Source organism: Botrytis cinerea, chromosome 3 (assembly GCF_000143535.2).
Source record: "Botrytis cinerea B05.10 chromosome 3, complete sequence".
In the NCBI taxonomy this organism is placed as follows: domain Eukaryota; kingdom Fungi; phylum Ascomycota; class Leotiomycetes; order Helotiales; family Sclerotiniaceae; genus Botrytis; species Botrytis cinerea.
In genome coordinates, this window is record NC_037312.1 from 1,578,290 (window position 1) to 1,597,574 (window position 19,285).

General features: G+C 44.4%; 6 protein-coding genes across 7 annotated transcripts; 1 reads left to right on the forward strand and 5 right to left on the reverse strand.

The window, feature by feature from the left end:
- Positions 1-1,162: 1,162 nt before the first annotated feature.
- On the reverse strand, positions 1,163-2,989 carry BCIN_03g04700 (hypothetical protein). Its single transcript, XM_001560667.2, has 2 exons — positions 2,356-2,989; positions 1,163-2,255 (listed from the first exon to the last, which is right to left on the reverse strand). The coding sequence occupies exons 1-2, from the start codon at positions 2,414-2,416 to the stop codon at positions 1,501-1,503; spliced, it is 816 nt and encodes a 271-aa protein (XP_001560717.1). The 5' UTR covers positions 2,417-2,989; the 3' UTR covers positions 1,163-1,500.
- Positions 2,990-3,468: 479 nt separating this feature from the next.
- On the reverse strand, positions 3,469-5,921 carry BCIN_03g04710 (hypothetical protein). The gene has a single exon (XM_024691965.1). The coding sequence runs from the start codon at positions 5,596-5,598 to the stop codon at positions 3,808-3,810; it is 1,791 nt and encodes a 596-aa protein (XP_024547738.1). The 5' UTR covers positions 5,599-5,921; the 3' UTR covers positions 3,469-3,807.
- A 535-nt stretch (positions 5,922-6,456) lies between these two features.
- BCIN_03g04720 (hypothetical protein) lies at positions 6,457-7,945 on the forward strand. The gene has a single exon (XM_024691966.1). It carries the CDS (start codon positions 6,846-6,848, stop codon positions 7,458-7,460), a length of 615 nt encoding a protein of 204 aa, XP_024547739.1. The 5' UTR covers positions 6,457-6,845; the 3' UTR covers positions 7,461-7,945.
- Positions 7,946-7,978: 33 nt separating this feature from the next.
- On the reverse strand, positions 7,979-10,286 carry BCIN_03g04730 (hypothetical protein). The gene is made up of 4 exons (XM_024691967.1): positions 9,753-10,286; positions 9,417-9,703; positions 8,201-9,367; positions 7,979-8,147 (listed from the first exon to the last, which is right to left on the reverse strand). Exons 1-4 carry the CDS (start codon positions 10,011-10,013, stop codon positions 8,114-8,116), a joined length of 1,749 nt encoding a protein of 582 aa, XP_024547740.1. The 5' UTR covers positions 10,014-10,286; the 3' UTR covers positions 7,979-8,113.
- Positions 10,287-11,478: 1,192 nt separating this feature from the next.
- On the reverse strand, positions 11,479-14,584 carry BCIN_03g04740 (hypothetical protein). Of its 2 annotated transcripts, none has more exons than XM_024691968.1 (3): positions 14,054-14,584; positions 13,748-13,957; positions 11,479-13,697 (listed from the first exon to the last, which is right to left on the reverse strand). In XM_024691968.1, exons 1-3 carry the CDS (start codon positions 14,310-14,312, stop codon positions 12,514-12,516), a joined length of 1,653 nt encoding a protein of 550 aa, XP_024547741.1. In that variant the 5' UTR covers positions 14,313-14,584; the 3' UTR covers positions 11,479-12,513. The 2 variants fall into 2 exon arrangements, with proteins under 2 accessions (XP_024547741.1, XP_024547742.1); XM_024691969.1 differs by having other exon boundaries at positions 13,748-13,959.
- A 100-nt stretch (positions 14,585-14,684) lies between these two features.
- On the reverse strand, positions 14,685-19,181 carry BCIN_03g04750 (hypothetical protein). The gene is made up of 2 exons (XM_001560675.2): positions 16,581-19,181; positions 14,685-16,524 (listed from the first exon to the last, which is right to left on the reverse strand). Exons 1-2 carry the CDS (start codon positions 18,040-18,042, stop codon positions 15,131-15,133), a joined length of 2,856 nt encoding a protein of 951 aa, XP_001560725.1. The 5' UTR covers positions 18,043-19,181; the 3' UTR covers positions 14,685-15,130.
- Positions 19,182-19,285: the final 104 nt, after the last annotated feature.

Here is a 19,285-nt window from a genome sequence, read left to right on the forward strand (position 1 = left end):
AACCAATTTATAATCAGGAAAGACATTTGAATTATGAAAGAAATTCAAATGGATCCAAGAAACTCTTTCCTCGAAACTTTTCAAAAATATTCCTCCTATTTACACACCGCCCTCCTCGCCCCCCTCGCCCAGTTCCCAATCCAATCCCTATCCCCATCCCCCCTTCCCAAACCCCACGCCCCATCAACAAACAACTCACTCCCACCACATTCACACTTTCACACTCCACCTCCCATCCATTCCACAACCAATCTCACACAAGTAAGTGCCCTCCATTTTCTTTCCTTTCCGCATACGATATCCACTGTTGCATTAAAGCATCAAAGCAAGCAAGTTATGTGATGTGGCTCGGGGACGCAAATGCGTCGTTTGAGATTCTGAGGGGGGGGGGGGGGGGGGGTTGCTGTCGCGTCGGAGTGAGTGAGTGAGTGAGTATATTGTATATTGTATCTGGACGAGCGGGGTTGTGGATATTGGGAGAGGGCGAGGGAAAAAAAGAGATGATGGATCACAAGAAGAAGAAGAAGGAGAAGGAGAAGGAGAAGGAGGAGATAGATACGTGTATAGTGCGCATAGCAGCACATGCGCATGCACATACACATACACATACACACACACAATTACCCAACCATAGTGATGGATCGAGAGCTCTTAGATTAGGTAGCGAGTGTTGTGAAAGCGAGCAAGGCCGTCGAAGGAGAAAAGGAGAAACGATGGATGGATGGATGGATGGATGGATGGATGGACGAGGAGATTCACGGATTTAGGATTTGGTGGGGATTGTGAGGGGAGGGGAGGGGAGGGGTGAAGGATGTATGTATATATGTATTTCCCTTTTCGATTCTTTTTTCTCATCATCTTTGAGGGGGTTTTAGTTTCTTTCAGCTCTGTTCCGACATCTTATTTCCTTAATTCCTTGCCCCTTTTTCTTCTTCTCGGTCACTAATTGAATCTCGTGATGAATTATAAGGCTCGGAAAGGAATCAAGAAGACGCTTGTCAGCGCTACTGTTGATGATAAATGGATCGCGAAAATGGTAGGGAAGGTGACGAAGAAATTGGAAGAGGCGAAGGGAGATATTGGATATGCGGGTGATATCAAGGTTCCGTTGGGTCCTTGTAGATTAGGAGAGGAGGCAAGAGAGAGAGATGGATAGAAGAGATGAGGTGTAAGACTGTTTATTGTATTGATAATGTAATTCAATGTAACTTGTATAGAATATTTTTAATCTAGTATAATGGGTAGCAAGAATATCCCAAAGTCTAAATATATTCGTAATATCCTTCCAAGTCCTAAGATCATGGTGGCAGCCCCTAAAGCAACCGAATATACACAAACCCATGAAGATTGTCGTAAACAGGCCTTAGGAGCGTAGCTAGACTTTCTTCTTATTAAATACTCCCTTCGAAGAAAAGAAACCAGTTCCAGTTAACATAACTTTATAGAAACCAAGATCTTACAAAGCTCTTTCAAATGCAATCCGTATCACATCATACTACATCACAACCCTTCAGCCTCTCTCTCCTCTTCTACGGCACTTGCACACCACTTCACCAATCCCGCAATCTCATTCGAAACTTTCGACAACCTGGGAATATCATGACCACCCCCATGATTCCAAACCTTCTTCTTTCCCGCACAGAAGCTCGCCAGATTCAACCCAGCCAACCGACGGGGGTCTTTCTGCCCATAAATATGTACGGTAGGGATCTGTATCTTCCATCCCTGAGGAACTTGTATTCCATATGGATTCTCCATGTCTACATTTTCCACGTTCAGAATTGAAGTTTTCTCCGCCTTTGTATTCCAATAATCATCACCAGGCTTTGCCGTTTCGACCGACTTCGCGGTTGCGAAGAGTTCTTTTACGGATTGAGTTTCCAAATCTCGTGCAAAAATGGGAATCTCAATACCCAGATCTTCGATGATGGGTAATGGCATGCCTCCACAAATGAAAATGGCACAGCTGAATGGCACAGGAATATGCGGTCGGGTAACCTGATGATCTAGCAAGAACCCCGCGACGAGCGCACATCCTTGCGAAAAACACATTACACCATCGTAAGGACCATTTTTATCAATGTGTTCTTGGAGGAAGGAGTAGGATTCGCGGATGGCTGAGGGGTCTGAGGAGTGGTAATAGGCATAATATGGTGGGTTGAAGAAGAGGGATACACCGGCTGCGGGGGGAGATGTGTAGGGACCATCGAGGAAATCGAATGTATACGAGGGAGGAAGGAGATGGCGAAATGCCGCTGGCAGGTATGCGTTAGAACATGGGTTTATATGATGGAAATATATTGACCAAGAGTAATTTGGGTGAAAGTCGTCCCTGAGTAGGAGAGAATGACATACCAGATTGAATGGAAAAGATCTCAGCACTTGTGCCTTTTCCATGTAAACACAAAAACCTCATCTTGGCCAAAGTTTGTGTATATATCGCGCGATTTGGATACTTCAGATAGATGACACAAAGTAGTATTGAATCTAAATATCCAAAATGCAAAAAAAGGAAACGGATATTAGTCTTGTCTTATATGTCATGATCCATTACGGCAAAGCACGCAAGACCTGTTGAATCGCAATAGAAGACTTCGGTGCTCGGTGTCCGATCAAGTAGGTAGTCATTGTAACACCGCACACATCCCGCATCCTGACTGTGCTTGATGTGCTGTGCCAGCCATACCTGACGTGCGATAGCGTGTTAGAGGGATTCCTACCTTGGATGATGATGGAGAGTATGACGGATGCAATTACTTTTTTCCATTCGTTTGAATGTGCGCTTCTTCCCAATGGAGGATTCCATCTGTGCCATATACACTTGAAGGACCTTTTCGGACGAGAGAAAGGTGTATGGTAGCATCAATCCGAGCATGAAATATTCGGTGGTTTAGTGCTGTGCTCTCTCTGTGGAGCAGAGCGTCGATAAGATTCCGGAGTTTGTCGGTGGATTGGTGGATCGTGATAGGATGGATGTCTGTGCTGGGCCGAATTCTTAGTGGGCGTCGCGTTGCAGCTTGGAACTAGGTAGTAAGTAACCTTAGGGCACGAGAAAATCAATAAAACATCCATCTAGACGACATCTCCAACCCCCCTCCCCGTTGCTTCGCGACTCTACAGAAAGCACGGCGTATCCGCATGTTCTGCGGTTGGAAGAAACAATACAGTATCTCCTGATGTCCGAGAAATGTGTGGTTGAAGATTACCACTTCCAGTGGAGGGCTATTTTTAGTGATATGGTATGGACATCGGAGTCGCGGAGTGTTGTATTATGGCCAGCTCTTGCTGGTTCAGTTGAGTTTGTGTGTGTCTCTGGATACTACTGTAGATTACGAGAAGGGTTCTTTGTACTGTGTGTTGCTTTTGACGGTCTCGCGTGGATTCTTACTTGATGGATGAATAGTTTCATTCTCCTGTTGCAATATCACTCAGTGGTGCTTTCCCTTGGAGCTTTTCATCACTTGAACATGGGCGTGTTGAAATTTTACACATACTACCTAAGCTACCTAAAATATGGAAAGTTCCAATATCTTGTATGATTAATTATGATACTGCTCTTCCGGGTGTCCTCATCCTGTCTACCTTGAACATTATACACTTCAGTGCCCCCTTATATTCGAAAAATAACATTGCCAGCATGCCTTTCGGCCAGATCGAACCCTCTATACTTGCTACCGCTGCTGCTGTACATCCAAAGTGATATGCATACTATGAAAGGTTGTAGACCATAAATCCTCGCTTGGAGAAAGCACAAACTTCCTAGTACACTGATTCGAGACTTAGATGAGAATCGAGTGTGCTCCTTCCTTAGTAATCACCTGTTGTGGTTTCCTTTATCGAATCGCCAAAGTCCCAATAATATTGCTCCTTGTCCCAGTCCCAAAAAAGCTTTCCGCTGCAAAGTAATGCTCGGCACTCGAAAACTGAAAATGGCTCCCCAAGTACCAAATTTTGAATCGAATTTCTTTTGAATACTTCGAATGCGTCGCTCCACGAGCCGCTTATGAGATACATATCTTTTATATGCACTACTATATCTGATGACTTTAAATTATAGATGAATATCTCTAACTCTGATAGATGGAGCGATATATAGGACAAATATATTGATCTGAGATTCGGCCATATACGACTGGTGAGAACTGCTCCCAAAGAGGCCACCAATAGAGCACGTTTCTCCATGTCTAAGTGCCTCAGCTCTAGAGGGATGAATTCCATGTTGATGTCAATCTTTTCTAGAGCATTTGTGTTCACAATCGCAGAAAGATATCTAACCAAACCATTTAATTCCGTGGGCGGCCACCCATGATCTTCTATATCATCCGTCCATCTGCAACAAAATGTGAAATGTTTTACCCGCTGTGTCGCAGCTGAAAGTTTTTCGAAGTCCTCAGATGAAATTAAAGTACTGGAATCCCTAGGAGGTTGTATCTCAATACATATGTTTTCGAGTGACCTGCCAGCCTTGTGGATAGCACCTGGAAGCTTAAGAAGTATCTGAGCGGGTGGTGAAGTCCAACTTTTGTCGGCTCGAAAGTGTAAATCAACATCATCCTCATACCCAAAAAGTTTGGATTTAATGATGTCGTCGATAAGTACATCCTCATTTTCACAATATTTAAAAAAGAATTTTGATGTTGAACAAAGTCTTGGACGAGGGCGACCTTCATGAAGATTATCACGGCCCCTGTCGCTAATATGAAGTGTTTTTGCCCTTGGCATTCGAGCGAACGCAGTGCCAACGCCCTCCAGAGATAAATCCTCTTCTGTTAGGGTTTCTTGTTCTACAACGAAATGTTTGTACCGCTCATAAGCTTTTGTCCAGAATATTTGACGTAAGATTCTTTCATTGACACTACCACCTGATCCATCCAATATATACCGCCGATATAACTCCCTACTCATCCTGGATTCCCCTCCCTCGTCTGGCGGAACTGCATCATATATCACCATAGCCAGAGAACAATATAAGTACTCAGTCTTTTCACGATGGAATCCCTCAAAGGTATCGAACGTGTAGTTCAAGAATCGTGTAATGACTGTCACAGCTCTAACGCCTTTGCCGATAGTAGGATGCCGAGAAATTATATCAAGGCGCGAAAGGGATTGCGCATTCATTTCAACACGCACGGTTGGAAGAAGAAAGGGCGAGCTGACATTGCAAAATCTTCGACATACTAATCGCAGACTCTGGATCGCTTTTGCGCTCTCTTCAAATTCTTTATTTCTTTGGTGCCGTTTGATAGGCGGTTGATAGCAAATGGTAGAAGGAGGCTCGGAGAGCTGGGGCTCTCTAATAAAGCTTAAAATCATCCCGAGTAACTCATCTGAAATTTTGAAAATTGTTGTCGGTTGGAAAATCCCCCGGCGCAACAACAAGTCGTTAGATCTTGCTATAGAAACCTCCAATATGCCCATGATGCTTTTCCCTCGTTCAGAATCATTTCCGGCGCCTGCGTTCTCTCCATTACTTTCTCTAAAAACCGAACTGGCATGTAATCCTGGTTCTCCTTCTGGCTCCGATCCAACTTCGAATTTATTATCTTGCGAGAATTCTTTCAAGATCAGTCCCCTCTGGCTCTCCATCAAATCATCCATCTCAAAATTGGAATCCTTCAACTGGCGGTTGAGAAAAACGAGAGAAGAAATACTAGTCGTCGAATGAATATCTTCGTTTCGCGTCGTGTTTGTTTCAGTTGTGAGATATTGACGAGCTGTCTTTGGAATGATGTATTGAAGAGCTTTGAAGTTATGTACAGTGACCTGTAATTGATCATCTTTCTTATAGGGCTGTCTATAAGGGAAGAAGTAGATGTGAATTGTAGATGCGTCTCTCGATGTTGTCGATCAAATGGTGAAAGATTACAAGCTTTGTGATGAATACAATGATATGGAAATAACATTCCGTGTGCTTTTAAGTCAAGAAGTGGGAAACACAGGTCCTTTTAAGAGGAAAAACTTGAATAGGAAGCCAAGAATCGAGCTATAGAAAGTAGTCTCTTCTTAGAGTGAGGAGGTGATCATTATCCACTTTAACACGTGCTTCTCCTTCTAACCCTACTCTAGTCTAACTCATAGATCGTCACTTCCCAATTGTTAAATTTGGCTTGAACATTGTAGTTTCCTTGATTTGGTGCAACTATGAATATTCAAATACGTTACTCAAATATTTTTCGCTTGCTATCCAAATTCTGTTTACTCACCTTATTATCCCTATTTTCAATATACCCACCAGATACGCCAGCCGACAACTAGGTATCCAGTCACACACGGGATTCTCACCCTCCATGACGTCCTGTTCCAAGAAACTTAGACCGGAACTCCCTCGTCTACTTAGTGATTATATCTTAATCACTCCTTCAGCATGTAAACGAATAAAATGACAGGACTTGAAGAAGTCAACTCACGATTCATGTGAAATGAATCCCCAATGGGGAATTGAATCTAAACAAAAATGCATTATTCGACACGAATTCACGGAATGCGTCCCGATCTAGAGCAAATGACTCCTCACTGGAGTTTGCCTATGGACAAAACAGTTTGATTTCACCCTGAGTATTCTTTTTCTTTCTGCTTCACCACTTTTTCAAAAAAGCTCTCGCAAGATTTACAGAAAACTAACAACAGATATCCTCACACCCTTTCCAGAAAGTTCTCCATCCTCAAATACAAATTCAGTGTCCATCATCTCGACATCCTCTAGCAAAACCTCGATAGGTATAAACCTCGACGCCATCGAAGTCCACTGCATACATTACCCGAAACTCCCAGACCCTACTGAAGTCATCATCACCACTCGCTTCAATCACGATTTCGATCCCGACCCACCCATCTTAGCCCTCTGCATGCACTCAGCAAACCAGGATGTGGACAAGACGTCAACCGAACTCGGTAGGTATAGCAGCAACAAGGGAGCGAGCTTTCATTCCGAGGGGCGAAAATGGAATGAAAGTGGGGAGATTAGCTGGGCTGTGCTCTCTGGTTGGTGCCCGGCGTGCAACAGAAAGTACGGGGAGGAGATAAATATGGGTTATTCGCGTAAATTGTATATCACGGCTACGTTGCGTCGACACTGGATAATGGCAGGAGATAGGAACAAAGCACCACGAGGAAGAGCGGAAGCAATAGAGGTAATTAGAGAAGCCGGGTTGAGATTTGACGGCCAAGACTTCGACAAAAGGCAAATTGACGAGATTTCCAGTAACAAACTTCTACCCGTAACAAAATTGGAGAGAGTGCGAGGCAAACATATGACGGAGCACAAAGAGACCATGGTAAGAAAAGAAGACAGACTTGGAGTATTTATCTCGGAACCACAATCGAAAGCCGATTCCGGCCAAGCTTACGAATCAGCCTACGATTTAGGTGAAGATCTGGATAACTACCTGGTGTATACGACTCGGCTAACCACCCAGCTTCAAACTCCCCTTCAACGCCAACCTCCATGTCCGCAAATGTAAACCCCTCAACGCCTATCAAGAAAAAATCTGTATCCGAAAGCCTCCATGGTGGCCATAATTCTGACAAATCCTTGTCCAAGGAAAGACAGTCCAGAGAAGCTCGCAGCAGTCACAGTGGAAAAGCCCACAGTCAACCCATAAGTGCGCAAAGCGCATCCGAAATACCACGCGGCCACAGCAGTGCAAAATCTCACCGTCGATCCGAATCTGACCTCGAAATTTGCAGATCGCCTCGAACTAAGCGGAGCGCACGATCTTACAGTCCATCCAACTTTTAAACCTTATTCACACATAAGACCGATCCAGGTCCACTACCTATCATTTGAATCATAAGGTAAGAGGACGGAGGAGCTTTAGTCACTATCGACTGTGTATCATATTTATGCCTGGCTTTTCAACAACCAAAAAATTAAATTAAAAAAATTAAAAAAAGAACAAAAAAAAGAACAAAAAAAAGAACAAAAAAAAGAACAAAAAAAAGAACAAAAAAAAGAACAAAAAAAAGCATACTCTTGTTTTGTGAGATGGGTCAAGCGGATGGAAATCTGGAGATAGTTGATGTACGACGTGAAGGGCGTCCTCTACAACATGATGGACTGTGAAGAACCAATTTCATGTGTACACTTGCCATATAATTTAACAATAATCTTGATTTAAAGGAAAATTAAACTTTCTCTTAATTCTCTCCTGTGTACAGTTAGCGTGAAGATCACAATATAAACGCGTTCGGCGATACCTACAATAAGAAATGCGATCCAAATATCACTGCCAAGAACAAGCCCAGGACACCAGATTCCAGACTTATTCCCCCGGACGTTGATACAGTTGTGGGTGTGGAGCCTGGGCTCGAGCTGCTTGTCGAAGTGCCGGACGAAGTTGACATTGTGCCAGTTGCATTCATGCTAAAAACCGGCGTTGTGGGGCAATCCGTATCGTACAGTGATGGACTTGCAGCGTTTACACCAGTCTGATTATTGTATGCTAATCTAATCAGGGTATCCTCTGCAGCGTCATATTTTGGCCATCCATAGTTGGACAGGCCATTTTCTGGATCCTTGGCGAATGTAGCCCAAGCTCCACGCATGTATTTTCCGATTTCTACCTGTTCGGCTGTCTCGGGGGGATTGGCGAGATTTGTATCGAAAAGAAGGGGGACTTCGGCAGTATGCCATGCACCAGCATTAGGAACGATCATTGTGTTAGGGAAGGAACCAAAGTAGCGATAACGCCAAGTGTTAACATTCGCTTGGGTTGAGTAATTTGCACGGTAACCGCTTGGGCAAGTGAAGCCGATTAAATCGATAGTTTGCGCATCTGCATCAGAAGTGCTCACACCTTGTAGCGCAGCTGCGACGACGAATAGAGTGGCTTCTTTGTCATTGCTTCCGATTAATAAGGGCTTACTTGTGAAGTTTCCGGCTAAGGAGCGTTCGGTATAGTTGGAAAATACGACGGTATCGTCGATGGTTGGCAGAAAACTTCCTAATATACCAAAAGACCCAGGGAAATCAGAGGTCGCAGATATTCCGCTGAGAATATCCGTTGTACTTTTGGTACGCATGCAACTAGTGACGTTACTGGCGGATGGGCCGCCACATCCCAAAGCTTCGCTCACATTATACCAGGCTGTCGCGATACGTTCTGCTGTACTTGGGAGACCCCAACTCTGTGCCGTACCAGATTCTTGAATGAAACCAGCAGCAATGGGGTCTTGCGCCCAAGCATAGTTGTAGAGATCGACCGATGCTGAGCCAGCACTTTGTCCGAACAAAGTGATACGGGATGCATCACCGCCAAATTTTTCAATGTTATCACGAACCCACTCAACGGCCAATCTTTGATCTAGGAGTCCGATATTGGCAGGACTGTCTGGGTTACCAGGAAACCCAAAAATGTTTAATCGGTAACTAGTTCTCAATTAGTAAAGTTCAAAAGTTCGAGAAGCTTAGAGCATACTTGAGAGATACCACTATCACATCCTCTTGCTCCACAATATGCTGTCCATTATATGCTGGCATGGAAGAAGTTCCGCTACTAAACGCTCCTCCGTAAATCCACACCAAAACAGCCTTCTTTGAATCGCCGGTTTGTGGCTTCGTCCACACGTTCAAGGTCAAGCAATCCTCGCTCTGTGCTGTCGAGCTTTGAAGTAAGGTTAGTACTCCCAGCCCTGTTGAAGTGATATCTGATTGTGCGACGATGGTCTCATTGTATGTGGTAGTTCGGGTAGGACATGTATAGCCCTATGGTTGTATTAGCGATGGACAAATGTCTTTGAAAAGTTTTACTTACAAAGTTGGTACCATTGATAGTCGCATTACCATTGTATGCAACTGGCGCAGCAAATCTCAAATCCCCAACAGGCGGTTTGGCAAATGGAATACCTAGGTACTCGGAAACCTGCGAATCATTTCGACTAGGGTGTCCATTGACTGGTCCACTGCTTGTCTGGACAGTTTGTCCGACAGTCCAATTCGACTGACGGCTCTCCAAATGAGCGGAGGCATTTGCAGATACTGCAATGGCAGACACGGAAAATATTGAAAGCTTCATATTGCAAGACCCAATGGAAGAAGGAAAGAGTGAGAGACGGTGATGCAAACGAAGATGGATAGGAGGAGAGAACAGTATCACTAGTCAGGGAAAGTAAAAGCCATCTTATAAGAAAATGAGAGCGACAATGGAGATGATGTTTACCTGTATTTAGGATTCGACTACTCTCTACCTTTTGGAGGTAAGTTAGAGGCTACTCAAATCTGAGCAAAGAAGCCGTCATGTTCAGTATCTACGAGTAATGGCGGGATTTCGATGCATCGTATCCCTTCCAAGTTCCCACGTGTGCTATTGCCGAGGCTATCTACCATAGCGGCTTGGCTTGCAGTAGTTCTAATTGCATGACTGGTCTATCAGCGAAGAAACGAATGGCATACTTCAATCCTTATCAAATGGATGATGGCATTGGATGGAGTGCTCCAACGCTAGTCACGTGCCCCGCTTGCACATCAGACACCTGGATTACTTTTGGACATGTTTTGTAGTGCGTGTGCGTGTGCATGTGCATGTGCGGGTGTCAGAAACCTTGGTTGCTTCTCGATGGATTTCTTTCTGTATTCTCTGCCAATCTTCGTGTCGTCTGCGGATGGATACCAAAGCATTCCGTCATTGCGGTTAAAAATACCCATCTATTGAGTTTCTATCGATTTTACTTTGCACGAGCAGATGCGGTCTCGTGTTTTCCCCATCACCCGTGCGCCAAGAAAACCCGGTTCGTCCCAGCAGTCTAACAACAACCATAATCCATTTTCCAGTGCTCGAGCAAATGCTTCCAAGTCGTTCTCTCGTTTGTTCGCGTCACTCGCTTTTATCCCTCTTTTATACGAGTTTTATCTGAGCGTCGAGCTATTCGTGGATTGACACTAGACCCCATCATCTACTAGCCCACGGATGGAAGGCGTCCTTCGATGAGATCTTAAATTCAATCTCGATTGTGGGGATTAGTTCTCCTATCAAAGTTTTCATGGCTGTTGATTAATATCTATAAGTATTCATTGCCCAACGATAACAATATGCCGAGTACCAGCCGCCCGACACTCCGTAGGGTGGTTCTTGGTGTCAGGTAGGTTCGTATATACCATTTCGCAAAGCAAGTATCTGATTGACCAGAGACATGGGATTGATATGAGAAAGAACTTCTATGTTACAACCGACTGATGTTTAAATCCGTATCGCATGATACACCCCAGAACGCATCGATTGTTCTGATCGCAAAAGAAAAGAAGAAAAAGAAAAGAAAAGAGAAGAAAAGAGAGGAGAGCTCATAATTCCAGCGTTCCCTTTGTCGATATACCACACATCATTTCGGTAACGTGTGGTGATCCAACCTCCCGTAACACAAAGATCCGCGAAGTCCCCGATATTTTTCCCAGCCGACAAATTCAACTCGGATACTCGTTCTGAGCATTACTATTGACCCATCTCACACCGCAAGTTACAGCCCCAGTAGCCGCCATCAAAGAATTGGGTTACACACATATTCACTTCCATTCATGATCGAACCACTCTCTGAGAGTCATGTTGTAGATTCTTAAACCTAAGCATTCTATTCTTTGGTCCATTGTGATGTTCATCAAGGAGCCCAGCCCCCCTTCACCCGTACCTCTCCCGTGAAATTGACATGTAGCATCCTACAGAATCCACCACAATACCTAGCTAACATCTCAAACACCAGAAATCTATTGATACCATCATCCTCGTACATACTCTTAAACTTCAAGACTCCCTCTAGACTGATCACCGTTCCTCATTGACCTTGACCTTGACCTGTGTGGCCTGACTCATGGATTCCCAGCTTTCAGCTTACATTCTTCCCATGCATATCCCTCCCCCATCACTATATCCCCCTATTGCTACATCCTCAATACCAACACGAACCCTCAAACCCTCAAACCCATCACTCAAACCTCAAACCTCAAGCCTCAAACCTCACCACACCATCCATCCATCCATTCATCCATCCCAAATCCCAAATCTCCCCTAATTAAAAACTCCCCATCCCAACCTTCCATCCAATCCTATACAAAACATCCATGCAAGACCATCCCCCATCAAGAAGCCACCAGCAAGCAACACGCATCCAAGTTCCAACAAAGCCAAACAGACCCGAGAAGCAAATCTCATCCTTTCAAACCAAACACCGAACCTTTTTTCCGCCACGAGTGAGATCCAACGTAAACATTCATATCAACTTTACAAGACCTCATACACTAGGGATTTCTATACTCAGACAGATCTGCTGATACATTTCGCAAAGTCGAATCAAAACATCCATTCATCCTCGAAGACGATAAACAAAACGAATATAATACCACAACTATACAGCATCTTGCTTTCACAGCACTGTACAAAACGATCCGCAGCCGGCTTAATTTCCCTTTTGTTCTATACACCTATCCCCAAATACCCGAGATAACCAACCCTAAATATCGGTATCTCTTCTCTCTCCATTCCTTCTTTCTATCACTTCCACTCGCTGAATATCTCCCCACCACACATATTACTCACCTAAAAACCTCCTCCCTAGATTCCTCCCCCTTTCCCCACTAACAGCATCCAATCTCACAGCTATCAACACACACTCCCACTCCGCCTTCGCATTTACAAAAGCCTGTCCCCCGACTCCCATTCCCATCCTCGCACCTTGCAAAGCACCACCACGATTTTGGACTCTCAGCCTCCACTGTCCCGATTTCACAATCCAACTTTCATCTTTTATTGCTCCCGGGCCTACACTTGCGTTTACCGGAAGCGCAATCCCATCTTCTATTCTCCTCTTTTTACTACTTCCTTGACCATCGATACTGGAAATCCCGTCTGTAGCCCCATTCAAATCAGCCACCTTCCCATCACACACCACCCCACAGTCTTTTCCAACAACCACCTTAATCATCTCCTCACTCAATCCACTATTGCCCGGACTAGCCGGCCCACTGTTTGCGCCACCATTTTTCATCAACAGTCCCAAGGGTTGTTTGACCGGCAAGTTAAGTTTCGTAGCAACAACCTCAATCAATTTACTCATCCGTGTCTTCGTTTCTCCAAAAAATTCCACGCGCATAGTATTCCAATGAAGCAATGTAGCCGAATCACCTATTTCGAGAATAAGCTCGCAGGGCGATGAATCGGCAAACGGACGTTGATAGTGTACATAACCTACAGATGGTGTTGGGGGTGGGTTTGGAGAGGTGGGAGATTCGGGAGAGGGAGCGGTAGATGAAGGAACATTTGTTAGAATAGAGAGACCAGATTGTCTGATATCCACGAGTCGGATTGTGATTTCTGATTTGTTGCGTAGTACATTGTAAACAATAGAATGAGGAATCAATTTTTGTTCGAGGCCTTTAAGATGGAAATATCGACAATCTCGTAAGAGTTCAGCACGATGCTCCGGACTACGGATTTCAAGTGGGTAACCACGAAGAAGATGAAGAATTTCGGAAAATGTCTTCGAGGAGCGGTTGGGTACTGACGAAGGGGCAATCGACGGTGGTCGAAGGAGACCTTCCTTACGCAGGCCGGGGAACAACTCAGTAGGGGAGCTAAACAAGATAGTGAAGCTTAGGGAAAAGTAGTTTGGACTGTTTCCAGGGTCAGAAAATAGCTCGCGAGGAATTTGAAATTCTCGATCTCCGACTGTTATGAAAATATTCTCTTCATGTAGCTGAGAGATTAGCCTTGGTACTGTCTCATGTTAGCACAGCTCACGAAGTAGAGGGAAGAGAAAGACAAACATGAATAGAATTGAGCATCTGCAAATAATTTAACAAAATGACTTGCATTTCTTGGTGCAACATGGTATCCTTGCAAATGAAGTGATATATCTTTGAACGTGATGGGATCTCGATCGATATAAAGGGTTCTGATAGCTGTATTTGGATCTTCGCCATTCTCTTCCGCCGACCTCAATTGACATTGAAAATATTGGGAAAAGTATGAGGGTGCTCTAGATCTCTTAGCTGGTGCTCTCATTCTGAAATTTTTTGTCCTTCCAAAATCTTATCCTCAACTAGGAGGTGCGAAGAAGGAAGAATACATACCATCAGAACTCAAACTAGCACCACTCAACCGAAAAAGTTCCGTCCCGATTTGAATTGGGAAAACCTTTTCGTGAGGTAAGTCATTCGGGATATCAGTATTCCAATTTCTTGCCTCTGGATTCCTCATTATTCCGGGAGGATCTGCCATTCTCGAGGTTCCTGATGAACCTGATGAACCTGAAGCACCCGGCGGTGTGCCTCTCGCAAGGTTCGTCTCTCCGACGCCATTGCTTTTCGCCATCATGGCTCTCTGGTCCATGATTTCAATCCAGATATATCAGCACTTGCTCTACTAATCTTCCAAGCCTACTAGTCCGCGAAGTACACCTGCACCGTGTTTCCACGCAAAGACAATTGCCCAAAAGCCACACGTGATCGAAATGCAGGAACAGAGATCCCTTGAGCTAAATTTATCCGTAATCAGTAAATGCACGATAGACGCGCAATTCCAATTTATGAAGCGCGGTTTAGCTCCGAATTAGAATAACAGAACGTCTTGATTTAGAAAGCGAATATGTTCAGTGTGTTGACGATGGCTTGAGACAATGGAATAGAAGTTCAACTCGCAGATAAAGCTAATACGCTAGCCTGAACTGGAATTTTTCCGGTGGCATATCACATGACTCACACATGGCGTATGATTGTCTCATCTCATCATCTTTCAAGGTTTCACTACATCATGGGGTGAGATCTAGTAGCATTTAAGGAGGCGTTTCCGATGATCAAATTGTCAATTATATATGTCATGTCTCACTCAATGTGCAAAGACTTCCAAGGCTGAGTGTTTAAATAATTGCATAAAATTGCTTGAATTGCCCATTCCATTCATAAATTCTCCTGGCCAATCTATGGTTCTAATCGGACACGACCGACCTTGTCCATCTAAAGAAAATGCGGAAGCCAATGTAGCAAGCACATTATCTAACAAATACATCATACAAATTCGTTATCATTTTGCCAATCCATGCATCAACTACAAGCAAAAATATTCGGGTATAGTATGTTTGACTCCCGATCCTGTAATAAAAAGAAATCTGGCTCTATCCAGTCTGTATTCTGCTACATCGTCCTCTGCCTCTACTCTTCTTCATCTTCAACATTCGGTCGAACACCACCTGTAGTTCCACTCCTCGCTCGGCTTGCTGGTGCACTGCCGACTAAAGTTCGACCAGGTGCAGCTTGTGATGCGTTGCTAGCAGTCGAGTTGGAAGCCACACCAGCTGATTGTTGTCCTGCTGAATATGATGGGTATAGCGACGTCGACGATGGTATACCAGCCCCATCGGGTCCAATTTGACTTCTATTCGAAGCAACGGATGCGTTACGTCCGATTTGACCAGATGGATTTACAGGGAATGGTGTATATTTTTGATAACCACTTCCACTGCCATATGAAGAGTTATACTCGGTAGAACCTGAAGAGCCTTCATTCATGAAAGAATTTCCGTAAGTTCCTGATGCTGAAGGCTCATCTATTGTAACGCTAAAACCAGGGGATGACTGGAATGCACTCGGTGGTAGATGTTCTCCAGGCTTTCGTCTACCTCGGGTGCTTGCTCTCTTCATGAGAGATGTTCTTTGATTGCTGTATTGGCTGTCGAAATTATTTCCTCCCAAGGTCGACATATCATCGTTGTCATTGTAACTGTTACTATGTGCAAAGTCTAAGCCGGGGCGCCTTGCATTCAAATGTTCCGCGGCCTCTTCCTCTGTATCTATTGGTCCAAGATCTGGATTTGTATTTTTCAGAGATTTCGTGGGTACAAGACGTTTTGAGTCTTTAGTGGTTGATGATTTATCCCGTGCTTCGGCGGCCCATTCATCGGTCACAGCGACAGAATAGTTGGGGTTGGCAGGTCCACCGAGAGCATCTCCACCACCTCCAGGAGCGTTGATCGGAATTTTGCGCAAGGCCAAAACAAGAGCACACATGAACTTGGAACGACGAGCAGCGCGAACTGTTTCGTTGTGCCAATTGGATTTATGTCTGATTTCCACCTTGAGTTGGAGCTTATCCATGTTCCCAATGCCCACAGCCTCCAATACAATATCTGGTTGGAAATCACGAGCATTATCTGGATGACGGACGAAATTTTCCATCTCTGTGCGTAGGAGTTCAATATCCTCGAGAGTAGTATCAAAGGAGATGTACATGTCGAGTTGTTCCTTCATTGCCTTGCTACGAGTGATGTTCTCAACCCAAAGGTTGTTGAGTACAATATTAGGTACCTGTACCATCTTCATGTTGTCGATGCGTTTGAAAATGGTGAAAAGTAAGGAAATTTGTTCCACAACAAGGTATTCGGAACTAATGTCGACGCGATCACCAACATCGTATGGATGTTTGACGAAAAGGAAGATGCAAGAACCAAGGAACTCCTGAGTAGTTGCAGCGAAAACGAAAGATAGAGACAAGAGGGTCGTGCCGGCAGTTGTCAATGTGGTAAGGAAACCAGTATCTTGGAAAGCAACTATTCAAATGATTAGAATGTGGCACATCGGTTGGAATTTTGACCTTGTAACTTACTGTAGGCAAAAATGACAATGATAAGAACGATAATTAGTAAGACCTGATCAAGAACACCAATGGCCTGTCCAACGTCTCTCATGCTGTTTCCAATCGATTTTCGTTCACGGCCAATATCTACTACTTTCATGATCATCTCATCAAGAGAGATATCGCCATTTCCATCGTTGTCCAAAGCTTCAAAGATTTCTTCGGCTTCCATCTTGCGACCAGCGCCAAGGACCTCCTCGAGATCTTCGGCAGATAAAGAATCCTTGCCTTCGACAGCGAAAGACATCCATAGACGTCTCGCCAATGCCTCGGATGATTTGGTCTTCTCAAGCGCTTCAATAACGACGGAGTGAGCAGAATTGGGGTTGAAAACTTGCTTTCCAGTAATTTCAGATGCAATGTTTCCAAAGACCGACGTAACTTTGTCACCAAAACGACCAATATCTCCAATAATCTTCATTGGTGCATTTGAACCCGATCTGTTATGACCCAATAGTCTTCTGTTCGTCTTTTGAAGGACGGCTTCGATGCTATCACTGATAATGTAGTCTTCTTCCGCAAATTCGGGGCAGTACATTGGAAACAAAGTTCGGGATGCTTCGTAGAGAAGACCGAGCAAGTGGATGAGGTGTTTTGATTCTTTGATACGTCCATCGAAAGAGCGTCGGTGATAATTGACACTGATCAATTGAACGATGAGTTTCTCTGCCAAGAGTAAGATTGTAGAGATTAAAGTAGGCACCAGAACACGCTTCATCGTGTCAGCCCATGGATCCAGGGTGCCATCGTAGTCTTTGCCATTTTTGTGCAGCTTGTTCAATTCTTTACTCGTCAAGGCCGTGAAGGTGACTAAGCTGGTAATGGCCCATCCAACCAAGGATAATGGAATTTCCAAAGCTCTCAAGATAGTTGCGTACTTTCTCACGCCAGTGCTGACAACTCCGCACAAAAACATGAAGATGTAAGGTACGGCTTTAGAACATAGCTTCGAAACCCAAATGCTAAGCCAGATAATCTCAATCCAAGTGAAGAACAAGTATAATTTCATTTTGCCAATGGTTGCCGTCGGGTCCATGACAGCGAAGATAACGATTGGTGCGGCGAGTATGATACCAATTGGCGCAACGTAGAACATGTAACGAGTGACCACCGAGAAGTTAATGATTGTGTTGTAAAATCTGCCCAAGCCATTGACAGAAACCTCCTCTCCATTTGTTCCTACTCTTGTGGGATGGACCTTTCTTCTGCCGGCTATCCCTTTTCTAAACATTCCATGCTTCTCATCTTCCTTGCCAGAATCATTTTCCGAGCTTCCTGCCAGTATTCCCTCTCCAGCCTTTCGTGCTCCCGTGGAAGAGGCTGCAGTTTTCACTTGTGTGAGGGGGATGTTTTCGGTCATATCGCCGCCGTCTATGGGCTGGAAGCCACGCCGCGAGAAATCTGTTGGTGATCGAGGGGAGCGAAGTGACATTTAATCGAGAAGTAGGGTGTTCGTGTGGAGAAAGCAAGTATATAACCGCAGATCTTTCTGGAGATCTGAGATTGGAGCAGTGGCGGGGGAGATGAGATTCCTTGTGGAATGTTGCTCGTCTCGAATGTAAAACTAACAAATTAGAAGCAATAATAATAATAATTTGTACAAATGGTGTAACGAGTGAATCTCAAGGGAGAATCAACGCAGATTTCAATCAATTGATAGTCTGCGAAACGAATGTATGGATGCAATGGATTTAATGGATGGTCGTCATTCGTATAATAACTCGCGTCAAGCGTGTTCGAGGGAGGGGTTTTGATCAACAGTGCAAAGAATAATCAGTTGGATAGATAAGAATTCTGCTAGTTCCAACAGGAGAATTGGAACCAACTATTTCAACAATGAAACGGAGGAAACAAAGTCCAAAGAGGTGAAAGAAAGAGAGACAGAATGGGGGTAGAATTGAATCTATTAAAAGAATGGAAAGAAGTTTTCTTCGTAATCGAAGTTCGATTCGTGTATCTCGATTTTTTCTCTCCTGTTCCGTCTCGTAAGGCAACGAAAGATCTAAGAGCAGAAACGGGACATACGAGGTAAAGATTGACAAGAAGAGAGGGGACAGAAATAGTGCTTGTGGAGAAAGCTGAAGATGTAAATCTCGTCCCTCGAGCTTGAGCAGAAGAAAAATGGAGCCAAGGTCGAACGGGTCGAAAGGGTCGAAAGGGTCGCAGAGAGCAGAAAAGAGTCGAGAAGTGATTATAAGTCTAATCCTCTACCTAGCTGTCTGTCTGTCTACCTGGTCGGTAGGGACTTCGATGCCATCTAACAAATTTCTCAAGACTGGGGTTCGAGATGAACATTCTGTATGAAAGGCACGGAGCATTTGCAAGGGGTCAAGCAAGGGAGGGTCGAGATTCAAGAATGGTCGAGAATGCAAGGTACCGACAGCCACCCATGGCCACCATAGCCAATAGGGATTTCTAACGGGCCACCACGGCCACCATGGGCCACCCAAAAATACGAAACACCAAACACCAAGAAAAGAGTTCAACCTCTAATATTAGAGCGATGGAAGACTAGCCTGCCCATTCGCCCTCCTGAAAAATGCATTTACCTATCATACAAAGAGAGAGATCTGGGACAAAAAACCAAGTGAGAGTGTGTACGGAGCAAAGAAACAAGAAATACTCAGGTAGGCAATCGGGTAAAGCTCCTCATGGCCTTACGAGTTTCACGACGG